General features: G+C 40.9%; 1 protein-coding gene across 1 annotated transcript in view; it reads left to right on the plus strand.

Moving 5' to 3' along the window:
* fstl5 (follistatin-like 5) overlaps positions 1-17,677 on the plus strand; it is a 176,705-nt gene that overhangs the window by 26,308 nt on the left and 132,720 nt on the right. The window contains exon 3 of the mRNA XM_084009730.1: positions 11,742-11,772. Coding sequence (XP_083865856.1) covers positions 11,742-11,772 — 31 coding nt within the window. The remainder of the gene's footprint in view (positions 1-11,741; positions 11,773-17,677) is intronic.

The raw sequence follows: 17,677 nt of genomic DNA on the forward strand, positions 1-17,677 counted from the left end.
GGAGTTTGGGAGAAAAAATCCAAAAGGGCTAAGTCAGATAACGTAGGCCTACAGAGTCATGTACCGCCGATGTGTAAAGACCTCGAAGATAACTTGGCTGGACTTGGAGAGATTGATGGAAGTGAAATGCACTCCGAGGACCCAGAAAAAGAAGTGATGGAAGAATCTGAAGAAATTCACCCAGCGACTGACAGTTCAGACAACGGTAAGCACCACAATTTACCTGTTACACCTGTACAGCTGTGGGCTGCAGATATTGTAACTGTACCCGGTCTCCCCTTTAGATTGTCTAATATATTTGGTTACTTTTCACTGTTGTGGTTATTGTAATAATAATTAATAATAAAATACGAATATCGCATTATAATGCATGACTGTATCTTCTGCACGGGTTGTTTCCAGACGAAACAGCAGATGACCAAAGCATTCATCTTTTCCTGGACTCCAGCGATTCAGAGTCAGTGCAAGATGATGAAGACATCTCCTGTTATGTGGTAAGCATGAAATTACCTTTGACTATGTATAGAGTTCCATACATGCTAATCCAAAGCTCAAACGGGAAACCCAACATGTTTCACCCACATTATTGTATTCTACTCTCAGTACTACTACTGTTACTCTCAGTGTACAGTCTAAATTTCTGTTAGGGAACTATGAAAGCAACTAAAATAAACAATTGAATTATAAACACTTCCAACAATCCCCTGAATGTTCCCACAGAGTACTTTTAACAGGTTCATTGCACTAAAGCTAACTGTTTGAGATGCACATGATCTTCACTACAGCTTTAAAATCTTTTCATACTCAAATGGCCATATTAATGATGGTCTTTTCATACTCAAATGGCCATATCAATGATGGTCTTTTCATACTTAAATTCTTTTCATACTCAAATGGCCATATCAATGATGGTCTTTTCACTGTCAAAAGGCCATATTCATGCACTGAGTACAGTCGTTTGAGTGATGAGTATGGGCATTGCATGCGTTTTAAATGTGTACTTTACATTTGCATAGGATGAGTACGTGACTGAAGAGGGGGAAAGCCTTGCTGAGGAGCAGAGTGAAGATGGCGAGGGGCATGGAAGTGATCAGTCCAGAAGTGAAAAACCAGAAGACGTGTTGCTGAAACTTCTGGCCATGATGCTTTTGTCATGGCAATCAACCTTCAAGATTTCTGACAATGCCCTCACATCACTTCTTCTGTGCATCAAACACTTCATGTGGATAATTGGAAATGTTCTCTGTGCTAATTCCGTCACTGCCTTTGCAAGCAACATTCCAAAGACTTTATTCTCCTTGAGGAAATGGACTGGTATCCTCCGTGACAACTTCTTACAGTATGTGGTTTGTCCAAAATGTATGACAGTATACATGCTTACTGAAACCTACGAGCTCAGACGGGATGGCACAAAGGTTTGCAAGACTTGTGGTCACATCCCATTCTACAATCACCCACAGCAGAGGTCTGCATTAAGGAAGAAATGTGGCTCTGCCTTGTTAAGAAAGTCAACATCTTCCAGCGGCAAAGAGTATGTTAATCCAATACGTTCTTACTGTTACAAGAGTGTTGTGCAGTCTCTGGAAGAACTTGTTAAAAGACCTGGATTTGAAGCGAAATGTGAAGAATGGCGAAAGCGGAAAATACCTGAGGGTGTGTTAGGAGACGTATATGATGGGCAAGTATGGCAGGACTACCAGTATGTGAATGGAGAGCCTTTTTTAGCAGAGCCAAATAATTTGGCATTGATGCTGAATGTGGACTGGTTCCAACCTTTCAAAAATGTACCTTATTCAGTTGGAGCCATCTACTTGGTAATTTTGAATCTACCTCGTGAAGACCGTTTTAAGGAAGAAAATATGATTCTCGTTGGACTAATACCTGGACCAAAAGAGCCATCACTAAACATAAATGCTTTCTTAGACCCCTTAGTTGATGAGCTTCAAGAACTTTGGCATGGCATGATTCTGGAAGACAGCTCTTTCTTAGGACATCAGGTTTACAGAGCAGCGCTGCTTTGTCTTTCATCAGATATCCCAGCAACTCGAAAATGTGGAGGCTTTGTTGGACATGGAGCATACAGAGGTAATTGAAATATTCAAACATTCTTTGCTATAATTAATAAACATTGAAATTGATCATTGAATCAGTAAAACCAATATGTAGATGTTTACATTGTTCATTTTTTAATGGATAGTAGTTGGTCTGTTTCATTGAATGTTCAAATATAAATATGTGTGTGTAACGTATTGCATTTTACTTATTTGCAGGATGCCACAAGTGTTTGAAGACGTTCAGCAAGAAAGACTTTGGTGAAAAAATGGACTACTCAGGCTTTGAGCGGTCTTCATGGGAGCCACGCACGTCAAAGGATCACAAACACTATGCTGGACTATCCAAACGGGCAAGGACTAAGGCAGAACAGAAAAGAATTGAACGCAAATATGGAGCTAGATGGTCAGAACTTTTCCGCTTGAGTTACTATGAAGCCATCAGATTTGTCGTCATAGATCCAATGCACAACCTTCTCCTTGGTACGGCAAGACATGTATTCAGACTGTGGACAGAACTAGGAATTTTAACAACAAAAAGCCTTGATGAACTTCAAGCTAGAGTGGAAAAAATCAAAGTACCTTATGAGGTTGGAAGAATTCCCTTACGGATTTCATCTGGATTTACAGGATTTACAGCAGATCAGTGGAAAAACTGGACAACCATTTACTCACTGTTTTGTCTGAAGGGGCTTATCAACAACAGACACTATGACATGTGGTTTGACTTTGTGCAGGCTTGTATCATACTCTGCTCCAGAGTCATATCTATCAATAGACTGGAACTAGCAGATGGATACCTGCAGACATTTATCTCAAAATTTGTCGAACTGTTTGGCCCATTGCACTGCACCCCAAACATGCATCTGCATCTTCATTTGAAAGAGTGCATGTTGGATTACGGACCTGTTTATTCTTTTTGGTGTTTTTCATTTGAGCGTTTTAATGGAATACTGGGAAAGTTTAATAACAACAATAGGGCAATTGAAGTCCAGATTATGAGGCAGTTTCAGCAGAGCCAACAGCTTCATATGCCATGGACATGTGAATATGGTGCTGAATTTGCCAGTATTTTAGGAAGACAAATGGTTGGGACTTTGTCATGCAATGACACAGCTGATATGCTTTATGTGAAGCACAGTGTGTTGGTGTCAGCAGAAAGACTTCTCTTAGAAAACTGTACAGTGGTGCCTTTGTCTCCATTCCACCAGACAATCTTGGATGAGCCTGACAGACATGCAATGTTGACAATGTATCATCAAATGTACCCTTGTGTCACTGACGTTGACTGTTTTGCCATGACATGCAAACGGGTAACATATCTGAATGTAACTTACTCAATTGATGGGTCTAGAGCAGAAAGGTCAGCATATGTATATGCTAAGTGGTGTGGAAACACTAATAGTTTTGAGGAACCCATCCTTGACCCTCTAGCAGAACTACGACCAGCCATTATAAAGCAGTTTATAGTTGTTAATGTTGTGTCAAAAGGTACTGCATTTAAACATATTATTGCGCAAGTTTCCTGGCTTCATCCCCATCCGGACAGACATTTTTATGGAAAGCCAATAGAAGTTTGGAGCTTGCAGGGAACAGACACGTCATACCCAGCATCATTTCTGCCTGTTGAGCGCATTGCTGGGAGATGTGTGGTTAACACATCCACTGTGCATTTAAGCAAGACCAAAGAAAGGGTCACTGTAGTCATGCCACTATGCACAGTGGTTGAGCTCTAGGAGACTGTGATGTTGTTTGCATGAATGTACATTTTACCTTTGTGGCAAAGCCTGATTAAAAGTAATTGTTGAAGCAAATTGTTTTGTGTATCTTTGAATGAAGATGAAATGAAGTTATATCTTTGAATGAAGATGAAATGAAGTTAACACCTTTCAGAAAAATGTCACCTGGGGGAAAACTCCCCCTGCTACCCTGATTTGCATTTGTATAGCTCACAGCATTTTCATTTACATGTTAAAGCCTCCCCTAGGATTACGGGGAGGGGGGTCATGGGGGGACAACTGCCAAGCAAGGCCCACGTCAATTCCCGGCAATTTACGTCAGTTTTCGGTGTTTCCTGCAAATTGCCGTTTGCAGTCGTAAACCTGAACTTCCACGGGAATTTACAGGGCCGCTAACTGACGTAAATCCCACTTTTCATGCAGTGATTGTTATGCTTCTTGTCTCTGCAATACAGGGCAGGCACCACAAGCTAAATCGGCTGCTTTTATTCATCACTTTTCGCAACATCTCAAGGAACAAGCTACACATTACATTTTTTACCCTCTCAACTTAGCATGGTCTGTTTTTTTTTTCTGATTCCGCTTCAAAACACCAGAGTCGCAGAGATGGTTTATTTCGAGCCAGACTGGGATGGAAATTGACTGTTTTGGCAGACAGGGACTTCAGGGGAAATCAAAGTGTTTTGTCAAGAGACATTAGTTGGATTGTGGTCCTTCAGTACACATTTCCCATAAGCCCCTCATGCAATGTTGTTCACTAGTAAACACTTCTCCTCTCTATCATAGAGATAAAAAATTAGCAGTGACAATAAGTGCATTTACTTCAAGGCATTCTGTCGTCTTCAGACTAAATGTTTAATTTAAAATGTGTTCCGCCAGCTACAGTCACGTCTACATAGGAGTTTAAGGCAAAGACAGTGGTGGGTGGCTACAAAGAGAGGGAGATTGAGTGGGATACAGTGGAAACAGATGGTAGGAAAGTCATTGGACTGTATCAGAGTTGAGCGAGGAGCTGGGGGGGGGGGGGGGGGTTGCAAAGCTTTTGAATCGACACAATGGTCAAACACAATTTGACCTTTTGAACAATATTTATGAAGAGCATTCTAAACGGATATCAGCTATGCATGAAGCTCTGCTTATTTCTAGCCACAGCTTCTCCGGAAATTGTGTGTGTAAAGCAAGTGAAGAGATTTAAACTCAAAAATCCTGTAATATGATCTCCGTAAACTGCAGGGAGAGCACTTCTGCCAGAGTGGGATACTTTATACCAAAGAGAAGAGAGAGACGTCCACCCCTGCCTGGACAGTGTTGGATTTCAGTCTTAAAAGACCTGGGGCCTCATTTATAAAACTGTGTGTAGGATCCTTACTAAAAGTGTACGTATGCCCAAAAGCCAAAGTTGGCGTACACTAAAAAAAATTCTGATTTATAAAACTGTGCATACGCACACCTGTAAGCAATGTTGCCTTGAAAATCACAGATCGCCTACAAGTGTACGTACCTGAATCTGAAAGCAGTGGTGCACCCGAGGGTACAACCCGCGCACACGACACCCCAGTAAGCAGCCGGGTGCTAATGGATGCCGTCCTGCAACTCCAGCGAGTCAACATCAGCGCAATAAACAATGTTGCAGATGAGCTACGGCAAACAAGAAAAGTAATGTAAGCCCACTGAAAAAATTCAGTTAAACGGACATCGATTGTCTTCCTTGCCTAACAAACGCCGCATGACATCCTCATGGATCTTACCTGTTGCCTGTTGATGGCTGGTTGTGTTCTGCATTGATCTCATGGGAGGGTATTTGTATTTACAGATCTACATGCATGCAGTCGGGCCATCTCCTCCTCCTGCGGCGACACAGCGCTGATTAAATATTTAGAACTAATTCTGATTTAAGATACGAGTTGGATTTAAAAGGTGTTTATGAAACAATTATCACTTGGTACAAGCGCAAATAACACTGCTGGATCTAACGTATGTTATGGAGTGAAATGAAATGTGTGCGATCATCAAAACTATAACAGTTCTTCTCACATTTACTTTCTACAATCTGACTTCAGTTCACCACAGATTCCCTTCCAGTCTCCAGACTGTGCGTACGCATGGCTCAGATTTTGCTTACAGGTACGCACACATTCTCGTCAGGTTTGGTTTTTATAGATCACAACCTTTTTCGTTTCCAGCCCCGTTTTGTGCATACACAAGCTTTATAAATGAGGCCCCAGATCCATGCTTTCTTTGTACTGTTGCATTGCAACATCGTTTAGTTAATATTTATTATTACAGCTCCTGATCGTCCATTTCCTGGGCTAAGCAGAAAATAAGCTTTTTAGATTTCAGTGTCTCATGATTTTATCTTGAGAAGTAAATGTGTTTTAATCTGGTGGATGTCTGGTGGAAAATGTTTGTTTCCTGAGCCAACACATTTAATTGCAGGATTTCGGGATTGAGCGTTTCAGTTTCATCAAACGTGGTAAATCTACAGTTTCAGATGTTGCCTTGAAAACATACTTTCTTCCATTATAGTGTGTTGACTTCAAAATTTCCATTGCAATTCTTTTTTATAATATATTTATTTTTTTTCAATGTTAAATAGTGTAACTTTGTATCAAACAGTATGCTCTTGTTGAAGCTAACTGTTTTTTAACGTTCTCTCTTTTTATTGGCCTGGTTTGGAACCAGATTGACTTTCATAATTAAAGTAATGCATGTCCACATGTAGCAGAAATTTGACGGGAAGCTACAAAAATGATATATGTTCTTTTCCACTCCAATGAAATTAATGTGCCTGGCGCTGTGATTACATCGCAGAGGAATGTCATTACAGCATCTGCATAGCATTACAATTCATCCTGTGAGAGGACGGAGGTAAACTGCTCATCTATCCGCCTGTCAAAGAGGGCTGTGGAAATGTACAGCCCTTTGGTGGAAAAACGGCCACCTTGCAAGCCCCTCTCTCCAAAATATGTCATTGCACTCTTTTTACTTTGAGAATGTTTTCCACTGCCTGTCGGCTAGATTGCAGAGAGATTTGGGTCATCCACTTGTTAATACAGTTGAGTGAGCAGTGTAAAATAAGAGTTGTTTCAAAATGAGAAAACCATAGATTGTAGAAAAGCACCACCAAGTTTCAGAATTCAGCTCAGAATTCAGTTTAGTTTGGATTCGATGTCTCTAGTTAGAAAATGACAGCAGTGAAATGCTTCTTGAACATCTTTTTTGCATCACATATTTAATTACATTTCTCTCATGATCACCATTAATGGAATACCAGTACCAACATGATGGTAATTTTTCCAAACGACATAATGGCATGATTGCATTTCCACACCTGCACATTCAGAGACTTGTGCTGAATGTCCTTTGAGATCACAGCCACAACCACTGAAACACCAGTGGCCATGTTAAAGCTATGCCTTTCCTTTGCTTTGAAGGACAGTGTTTGACAAGGGTAACAGGATCGGATACGACCTTTATAAGCTTTCCTCACAAAGACTTCAATCACCAGGAGGCACTCTGCCATAAACAGCTGGTCACATGCTCTACCCGTAATTCCCATGGTACTGTTTCAGAAATTCACTGTGAAATCCTCCACATGGGGTCAGGAAAAGGACACAGATGCTTACCACCAGAATCCAGTTCTAATTATAATTCATCATTATGGGAATACCCCTCAAACTTTCTATTCTGAAGCCTCCATTACATGGAGATTTTATTTTATACAGTCTAATTTCACTCAAGCTCTTTCATGACGACTTTCACTCTAAGAGTGATGGAGAGACTCTATGTATAATTTAGGAAATTGTGGAATAGTGGTCAGGCTTGGTTCACACGAGGGACAAAAGCAATTTCTGAGTTTGTCACTCTGATATCCAGCTGTTATGTCAGGACAAACAAAATGGAGGCAAGGACGACTGTGTGAAAAGCTCCATCCATCCTGCACCGGCTTTGCCACATGGCAAATCTAGATTATCCGGAGACAGAGTGGAAGGGGGCTGGGCAAATACGATTGAGATAAAAGGACAGGCTTTGTGAGAAATAATAATAATAATACACAGTGAAATACACAAGAGCTTGATGTACAGTTGTTCCAGTTAAAGCTGCAATAGACAATGTTTGGCATAAATGTGACCGTCAGCGTTATTTCCACCCTCCCCCTCCTCGGCTGGTCAGTTTTAGCCCCAACCTTTGTCACTCATCTTGATGAGCTGTCTACTTTCAAATGGCAGCCAGCCTGAGGCTGAGGTAACCAGCTTCTGTAAAGTCTCCACAGGGGCTATGGAAGCAGACACTGTATGGAGCCAATCTGCTATAACAATAACAAAATGTCGAGGTCCATGCTAGTGTTACTTACTTCAGTTGTTACTTGTTATTGGGTTTGAAGGGTCTGCATTGGTGTGTACTTGTTGTCACAGTAAAGGAGGTGGACAGTTCACAACTCCCATTGGGTACATGTCCTGGTTGAAAACGGCATACAAAGCAAAACATTGATATGTACAAGCTCACAAAATATATTTAATTGATGCAATATTTTGACCTACTCTGTCTAATAAAGACTTTGAAGAATCCAAAAGTCTTCATACTGCTTATCATACAATGAATAAAGAAAAAAAAAATTAGGTACTGTTCGGGTTCAGGTTTTTGCCCTCTGTTTTTTTTTTTCTCTCGGCGCTCCCTTCATCAGCACACCTACTGCCCCATTGTCACATCGAAGTGAATGAGTATTATCTATCGGCCTGGATTTAAAGATAGACACAGCCTTGCTGATAGGGTGTTGCACTGTAAATTTTACTCTCTTGTCATACAGGTATGTTGCAATTTGCAGTTCAAGTGTACTTGGAAGCTGATGGTGTGGAGGAGTGAGCGATGTGAGGAGGAGAGGAGAAGGAGGAGGGGGGGGTGTAAGTGGAGGCAGGGGGGTTAAAAGATAAAGCTAGAGAGAGGGAGTGAGAGAGATGTGGGCGGTCAGCCAGCTAGCTGTGACAGCGGCAGATGAACCACAGGTTGTACAGCTGGGTGCTTCATCGTCCCCAGAGTCTCAGGGCAGCAGAGACGGGCCTGCCGGCGGCCCTGGGGAAATCACTCTCTTCAAACAAATGAAGTGTGAACACTGTCTGCCATATGCAAATAGGCCCCATTTGATATCTTCCCTACCTGTAGTGCAATTCTAAATGTCACCTCCTCCAGAGGGAGGATGGGGGTATGGAGAATGTCAGGCAGCCACAGGTGCTTTTTGTGATTTGTGCTGACTGGTTTGCTAGTCAACAATGTTTTGTGTTGTAAAACATATTGAAAGCTGAATCACAAGGAAAAATGTTGAAAAGATCATGGTATTTAACTTTGTCTGTTTGTATCATCTCAACCTTATCTCAAGTTATTTTACCAAAACAACTCATAGTATGGTGTGTACACACCTGTGTTATATTATGCTTTAAAGACAATATAGTAACTTTGAATATTTTTGACTGGTCCCAAATTGGCCTCTAAATATAAAGAGGTTCATTCCAAACATATACATGGCTATTAATCTTATCTTAGTACTCCTTTTTTTGTGCTGAACGGAAACTCATCGATGAGTTCATCCTCTCAAATATGGGGATTTACCATTTTTCTCTATTCTATTATTGTTTTTAATAGGCATGAGATATTACAATTTCACGTCACAATTATCCTGGCCAAAATAATTGCCTTTTACGGGCTATGTGGGTTTTTTTTTCATTAGGATCCTATATTGTCCCATCCCTAGTTGTATATTTAACATCCTAATAAACACAAATCTTAATCAGTCAGTTAGAGTAATGTAAGAAACCATACAAACTAAAGTACACGCTGACTTTTGTTCTACCAGTCACCACAACATTAATATGGAGAAAATGGCAGATAGTATCACTGACAATAGTACACAATGTAATAACCCAAAATGTCAGGTGGGCTGAAATACATTTTTAATGGGTGCGATCGCATGACAGTTATTATCCGTTGCATACTCAAGTAATTGACTTAGAATCAAATTGAGCATATTTAAAAATATAGTGTGCATATTTCCTGTGCAAAACCAGGGATTGGGAAATCTGCTATTTAAAGTGGGCGGTCACTCACCACTGTTCATTATTGACTATAGACGTGATCTTCTCCATAACGCCACCGTGCTCGAGCTGGTAGTCTGAATTTTCTGTACAAGAACGAGAAGGATGAGCAATGCAGATTTCACTGTAGAGAAATCAAATATTTATACCTCTTCCTTTTGTATTCATGGTTTTGTGGAAAGCAGCTACTCAGAATAACAATCCTGATAACAGCGTTCTGTACAGCCATTATCAATATGCATGCTCCAAAAGCAGCTGATTTGAGGCACACCTACTAAAGTGATCAGGTTTATTCACTGTTCTTTATATTCTCCACTAGGATCTTGACACCACTATTTATCTATAGACTATTATGATACAATAGAGTGAGGAAAAACCTTCTAATTCGAGAGAGAGTGAGAGTGAGTGAGTGTCGTAAGGATTGTTCAGCGCCGTTCACATATATCGTTACTCACCCCTCGCTTTCTCGCTGAATTCTACTCGCTGGCAAAAAAAATTCACTGCCACCGGCGTCGGTTGCCATGGCTTCCCGCTGGTTTACTTCCCACTGCAAAAGTGTCCGAGGAAAACTGTCAATCATCACTATTCATTCCGATTGGTACTCGCTTGGTACTCGCTTCAATTGCATCGCAGAAAGTTAAAATTAATTTATCTCTGTACCCGCTCACATCACTAGTCCTTGCATCGCCTGTCCTGGCCACATTCCGCTAGAACACATTCACGTTCCATTGACAGTTGTCGCTCAGAGATGGGCGAGTGGCGACGTATGTGAGCAGCGCTGTCGATAGATACAATACAGGAATATTCTCCCTTAATTTTGTAGGCTGCATTTTCTTCCTTGACAACTGATTGAAGTGAAGGGTGTTAACCCTGAGCCCCAGGCTCAATTAAGATGGTCTGACAAATTAAGGTGGACCTGCTAGTCTCGTTGTGGTGACAAGCTGCTCCTCCAAGTTTTGCTCAGCAAAAGCAAGTAACAGTAGCAAAATAACTTTCTCACAGTAGAAAGACCTTACTGATGCAGTGACATTTAACTTCTAAAAATGTTTGTTACAATTAAAATACTTTCTTTGTAATCAGTTTTTAACAGAAAAAAATAAAGATTTTATAATAGTAAATTTGGTGTGGTTTGAAAAATAAAGATTTTATTTTTGTGCATATCACCCAGCCCTACTTTGGATTGCCTTTAGGCTTGGAAGGTATTACGATATACCAGGGTATCAACACCATCATAAACATAGATGCTACTTTTTCTATGATGCTGTTGTGTAGTGCACAGCGATGCCACCAGAGGTGGTGGCACCAGTGCAGCGTGGCTAGCTGAAGTTAGCTACAACTTTGGCTGTTAGTGACATGCACCGACACCGACATGCACCGCCATTTACCTCGGTGAAATACTGGGCAGATATGAAGGTATTAAAAAACAGATGCCACCAAGCCCAAAGCCCCTGTGCATGAAATGTTAATGCACAAAATAAAATCATAGGTGATGTGACTTTGGGTAACCTGTTGAAAGGATTAACATTGTGCATACAAATGACCCAAATGAGCACATGGCCAGTTAATGCCAGACTTATTAGTGCATCATTGATTTAAATTACAATAGACACATACATTGTGTCAAGATGAGTTCTTGCAATGAGAGTAAAATCCTTGGATCTTAGTGTCATTCCTGCACATGTCGAGACTGAGCCATTTGCAAAGAAAGTCCATTGTATTAAGAAGTCTATTGAGCACAATTTCCAGAGAATAAGCACCAAGGATTTTGTTCTCTCAGCTAAACGTGTTGTTGTTGATATGGTGATCTAATGGTTTATAGTAACCGTGACCTCTTCTCCGTTTTCTTTTTGTTCTTGTTCCTGCAGGATGGGATCCCTGAGAGCTTGAGGATAAAGGGTGAGTTTTCATTTCTCTATTCATTCCTCTACCTAACCAGTGTTATACATCACAAACGTCAGGTGATAGGTTAAGCACATCTGCTGTAGGTTCTTTTGGACTACCCATGGTGTAAAGGATTCATGCAGTATTTAAAAAAAAAAAGGAAAGAAACGGAACATAAAATAGAGAGAGCACCTTTAACAAAAAAGCTTCCCGCTAGGAAACTCATTAGGAGCACAGCATCATCTTCTCTTTCGAGCTGAATTTAAAGATCTCCCCAGTTAATCACATTTCCAAACACAGACAACTAACCACATCTGGTACAAACATTTTCTTTTTCACTTTACCGGTACTTAAACGCTGGATGGAACGAGCATAAAGCAAGTTGCTCACAGTGGAATTCACCAGCCACTGTTGAGAATGATAGTTGGTAGAGTTACACATTATTTAACGTCACAGTAACGTAATGTCCTGTAATATGTATAAGTCGAGACAAAGTTTCAACAGATGTTGGAAAACATGGCGGTGCATCAAGCCTCTTAACACCTCAGCATCAATATCATATCATCTCTTCAACTTCAGTATGGGTAGTGGTTCACAGGAGTGTCCAAGAGAGTGTGTGGGGAAGAGATTGGACCACAACAATGCTTTATACATGAAGCTTTGAACATATATATATATACTGTTTCTTGCCACAGCATTTTTTTGTATCAGTTTAGCAGCAGTGTAGTTTTATGAAACCTGTTTCAGTTGTTGATGAAAGAGGTTTTGTGCTGTATACGTCAGTGTGTAACCTCTGAAATATAGATTGAGTGAATTTTTTTTGCTGTGGATCATATTTATAAATAAGCAAGTTTTTGTTTTGCTGTGTGTAGTATTTCCTGTGGTACAAGCAGTGTCAAGTTTTTCAAGAGTTTTCAATGATACATTTACCTTCAGTATCTAAACTTTCACTATTGACTATTATATTCATTCAGGACACTTCTTGAATTTGCTATGTTCTAATTATATATTTGTATCATATGTGACATTAAAATGACATCCATGCCTGGATGAATATATTGATTCACAGAATTTGACCACCAGAAACGTTTTTATGACTGGTGGCTGTGTGTGTGTGTGTTTGTGTGTGTACACACTCTAAACTGTAGTGTGACTGTTATCTACATACTCAGTCAGTCACATACACACACTTGCTAATGTTAAGCACACAAATATCCACTGAGTTATTAGGAGTTTGCTACTTGTATAACAAGTTTAATCTAAAAAAACAAAAACAAAAATATATATATATAAAAAAAAAAAAAAAGTTCACTGATGCTTAGGCCCAGCAGGGTGTCAATTTAAGGGCTTACAACTGTGATGAAAACCTTGAATGAATTATCTTCTAAACTCTAATTTACATCTACACTAAATGTCTCCCTTCACACTAGTTTTCTTTTTCTGACAACTCAACAAATATCTTCCCAAATATGAGGAGTTGTGGATTTTCTTATTTTGGATACTGGATCATAGTGATGAACATTTCCACTATTGGTTGGCATTTCATATCTACTTGATTTAAAATATAATTGATAGATAGATTAATTTATAACGTACATGACCGTTAGTTGCAGTATTAGCTGGCACTATTAGCCCCAACCAGTTCCTCCAACCATCGTGACACCATGGTTCTCTGGCACCGTGGTTCTCTGGCATCTTGGGTCTCTGGCATCTTGGTTCTCTGGCATCTTGGTTCTCTGGCATCTTGGTTCTCTGGCATCTTGGTTCTCCGGCACCATGGTTCTCTGGCATTGTGGTTCTCTGGCATCGTGGTTCTCTGGCATCGTGGTTCTCTGGCATCGTGGTTCTCTGGCATCGTGGTTCTCTTGCTGTTTGACAGATGCATCTCATCTGGCAACCTGTCACCTTTCCAATGTCTTTTCTGTCTCCTCTAAACAAGAGTCAATGTCAGGCAAAAGGTGATCTTGCTGCCCAACTTGTCTGCCACTAAGTGTTTGAAAGGGCCGCTAAATAGACGTCTCCCCATTTTTCTTCACCAGGGAAGGTCGAAGCAGTAATTGTGGAGGGTGCATTACCATAAAGGGCGGCCCCAGCTGTCTGCTGTGATTCACTTTAATGCGCCATGTTCTGTAAGCCGAGGGGGGAAATCTCACTTTGGCCAGTTTTCAGCAAACTCATTTCCACCCCGATAACGAGAAGGCAAGCGGACTGTAGAGAAAATCATAAATAATTCAGGCATCACCCTGTACATTGGAGTCTTCTCATTATTACGCAACTGAGGTCAATTTAGCGTTAAAACTTCAATTTTACAAGCTACGTCACCATCAACATTTTGAATGGACATCTAGCAAGTAAAATGAGAGGAGGGGCAGAAACCGCTGAGCAGACCACAGTGATCCAGCTAATATTTTCAAAAAGGTGCAAAGGAATTCCTAGTGGAGAAAAGGAGGGAATTCATTCTGTGCATACATCCATTCACCTTCTGTCCATAACCTAAAGCAATACTACAATTTGCACTTTACAAAAATAAATTGCCCGTAAAAAATGTATCTTCAAATCAAAACCAGTTGGACCAGATAGTCTTTTTTTTATCTTGTTGCTGAAATTTCACTCATTCTTATTCTGTACTCAAATATAGGCTACATACTTGAATATGTTAACTTATCTGTAATATTCCTTACCCTGTGATAGACTGGCGACCTGTCCGGGGATTACCCCGCCACATATTTCACCTAATTGTGTGCTGCAACCCTGAACAGGGTGAGCAGTTTAGAAAATGGATGGATGGATATTATATTATACTCCTAAATTTAGTGTGGATGAGAAAAAAAAAAGAAAAAAAAATATATATAGAGATGTGGGGGAATGCAGTGCCCTTTGAACTCTTAACTGAATGTCAGCACGGATGAGACAAAGACAGACAAATGGCAGCCGTTTGCCAGGATCTTCCGTAATTGGAGTCCCAGAACGAGGCGTGCCAAACTAACCGAGCTTGTTATGCAAGCTGCAGCAGGACCTTGGGCTGCCGGTGAAATGCAATTTTATGGAATAGATGGACTGATTTAGCCATAAATACCTGATGGAGATAATCTTGCCTTCCTCATTACATGTAAAAAGTGTCAGCGATGGCAACACTGCTATGAGGGATGGCTTGTGCTGGTATAGTGTGCAAACGGGAGACTCCATTATGCCTGGTGGTTATTGCCCATATTCAGTGTAAAAAAAACCCTGTTATGACAACAAAGGGCACATTTATTAATGTCCTGCTCATATCAGGTTAAAGAAGCTTGTTCAGAAATAAAGAAAATATTGTTTCAATATAGCTTCCTTGTAATTGGGGTTGTTACCATTACTTAAAGAGACAGTGTGTAAGAATTATTCCCATCTAGTGGTAACATTTTTGTATTTTGCATTCAAACAAATAGTGCTCTCTCGCATCGCTTTTTTTTTACGACCAAGAAGCTATGACAACTTTGTCCAATACCACGTCACCGAGTATTCTTTCAGGTGATAGATAGATAGATAGATAGATAGATAGATAGATAGATAGATACTTTATTGATCCCGAAGGAAATTCAAGCATCCAGTAGCAATAACATACATAGAACATACATTATACATTAAACATACATTAGAAACTATACAAAAGCTATGTAAAATTGAAAGTGACTAGAAATAAAATGTTTTATTTGACACAACTATAAACTATATTACAACTATAAAGTGACCAAGTGTCCATTGTCTGTTGTGCCTCCTGCCATCACTGAGAGCTGTTGTATAGTCTGATGGCCAGGGCGACGAAAGAGTTCTTAAGTCTGTTGGTGGAGCAGGATTGGGACAGCAGTCTACCACTGAACACACTCCTCTGCCTGATGAAGGTGTTGTGCAGAGGGTGGTTGGTGTTGTCCAGTATGGACAGCAGTTTGTCCAGGGTCCTTCTCTCTGCCACTGTCACCAGAGAGTCCAGCTCTGTGCCCACCACTGAGCCAGCTCTCCTCACCAGTCTGTCCAGTCGGGCAGCGTCCCTCTTCTTGCTGCTTCCTCCCCAGCAAACCACAGCGTAGAAGAGGATGCTGGCCACCACAGACTGGTAGAACATCCGCAGCAGTTTTTTACAGATGTTGAAGGACCCCAGCCTTCTCAGGAAGTACAGACGGCTCTGTCCTTTCCTGTGGACAGAGTCCATGTTTGCTGTCCAGTCCAATCTGTCGTCCAGCTGCAGCCCCAGATATTTGTATGATGAGGTTGATATTCCAAACATGTGAGCATGTATAAGTCATTACTAGGGCTGTAACGATACACCAAACTCACGATTCGGTTTGTATCACGATTTTTGACCCACGGTTCGATACAAATTTCGATATTATTTATTTTTTTAAATTAAACATTTGATTTATGTAAGATGCAGATTTGGCGTGGAGGTCCCTCACTCAACTTACTACAGAGAAATGTCCCACAAAGCAACGTTGCAGAACCAAACTAAGGTAACGTAGTAACTGTAACTTTGGCAACGGGGAAACAAATACCGCAGCTGTACGTGGATAAGCGTCCTTCCTCCCGCCCGTCCTACCGACTCCTCCTCACATTTCTGCCCGATAAACAGCGTCTGTCACCGGCAAAAAAAACTTTAACTCACCGAGTGTTTATGATGAAAAAAAATCTCTGCGACGGTCAGTCCCCCGGACCAAGACTTCAGTGAACTTTAGCCTCCGTCGGGTTTTGAGTGACAGGGAGACTCCAGGGAAACCCCTTGAAAACGCACACACGTCATCATCATGACGTGTACCGGGACGTCTCTTTGCGCTGCTTTCTGTGAATTACACAGCGGTTCGTCTTTACTCCAGCGGTGCTTCGCTCCGTGTGAACGAACAACGGCGGAGAATTAGCGAACGACCGCTGCGGTGTTAATGTGGTGTTACTTACAGCTCATAGTGCTGATCTGGACCGGAAGTTGTGTCGCGATTCTGCCTTCTCGTGGCGCGAGACAGGTTCGTGGATCTGAGTGTCACGATTTCAGCTTCGATACGTGTATCGTTACAGCCCTAGTCATTACTAGGGCTGCAGCTATCAAATGTTTTTGTAATCGAGTAATCTACCGATTATTCCATCAATGATTCGAGTAATCGGATAAAACATTGTATAGAGTTCTCATATACACTGTTAATTTCTGAACACATTTAGTCAATGACTATAAACAGGAATAAAATAAGGACAAAAGAAAGGAAAAAATAAAGCTAAAAACAAATGAGGATTTTTTTTCTTTATTCAATCTCAACACAAACAATAAATCAAATTAACCGAAATTGTTTAAAAATAAACTTAAAATGCTCGTCTTTGATGAGATTATAAGCACTGTTAAAGCTCACCCCACACACACCCATCCCCTCTGTGCTCCTTAATCCCTCCCCTCCGAGCTCGTATCATCCTCCCCTCGGACCCTCCCACGAAGCACACCCCCCCTCGAGGAAGAAAGAAACAATACTGCAGAGACAGAAATAGTCTTGACACCAGGGCTCTCAAACACATGCATTTCAATCTGTTCACACGCCACATCTAGTATTTCTCACGCAGACAAATTAGCGGGATAATTAAAAAAACGTTCTCTTATTTTACGAAAATAGTTCACTGAAATGTGTTTCTGAAAACATTTTATGCGAGAAATAAGCTATGCAGTTGCTGAATCAGTCTTTATTTTAGATCGACAACGGTCAGTTTAAAAGATTTTCCAGAGCTTGCGGGCGGCGGCGCTCCATCTTAAAACTCGCTGCGACGCGATGGCATTGCACGGCTTCTTACATAGACAATGAATGGGAACATTCCCTCCGCTATGAACTCAGGCAGGACACTCCGACAGTAAAGGCAGCGTTTCGAGCCTGGCTCTGGCCGTACTGCATAATGTTGGCCCGCCCGCAGCGAAACG

The sequence above is a fragment of the Eutrigla gurnardus genome (genome assembly GCF_963514095.1).
Source record: "Eutrigla gurnardus genome assembly, chromosome: 5".
In the NCBI taxonomy this organism is placed as follows: Eukaryota; Metazoa; Chordata; class Actinopteri; order Perciformes; family Triglidae; genus Eutrigla; species Eutrigla gurnardus.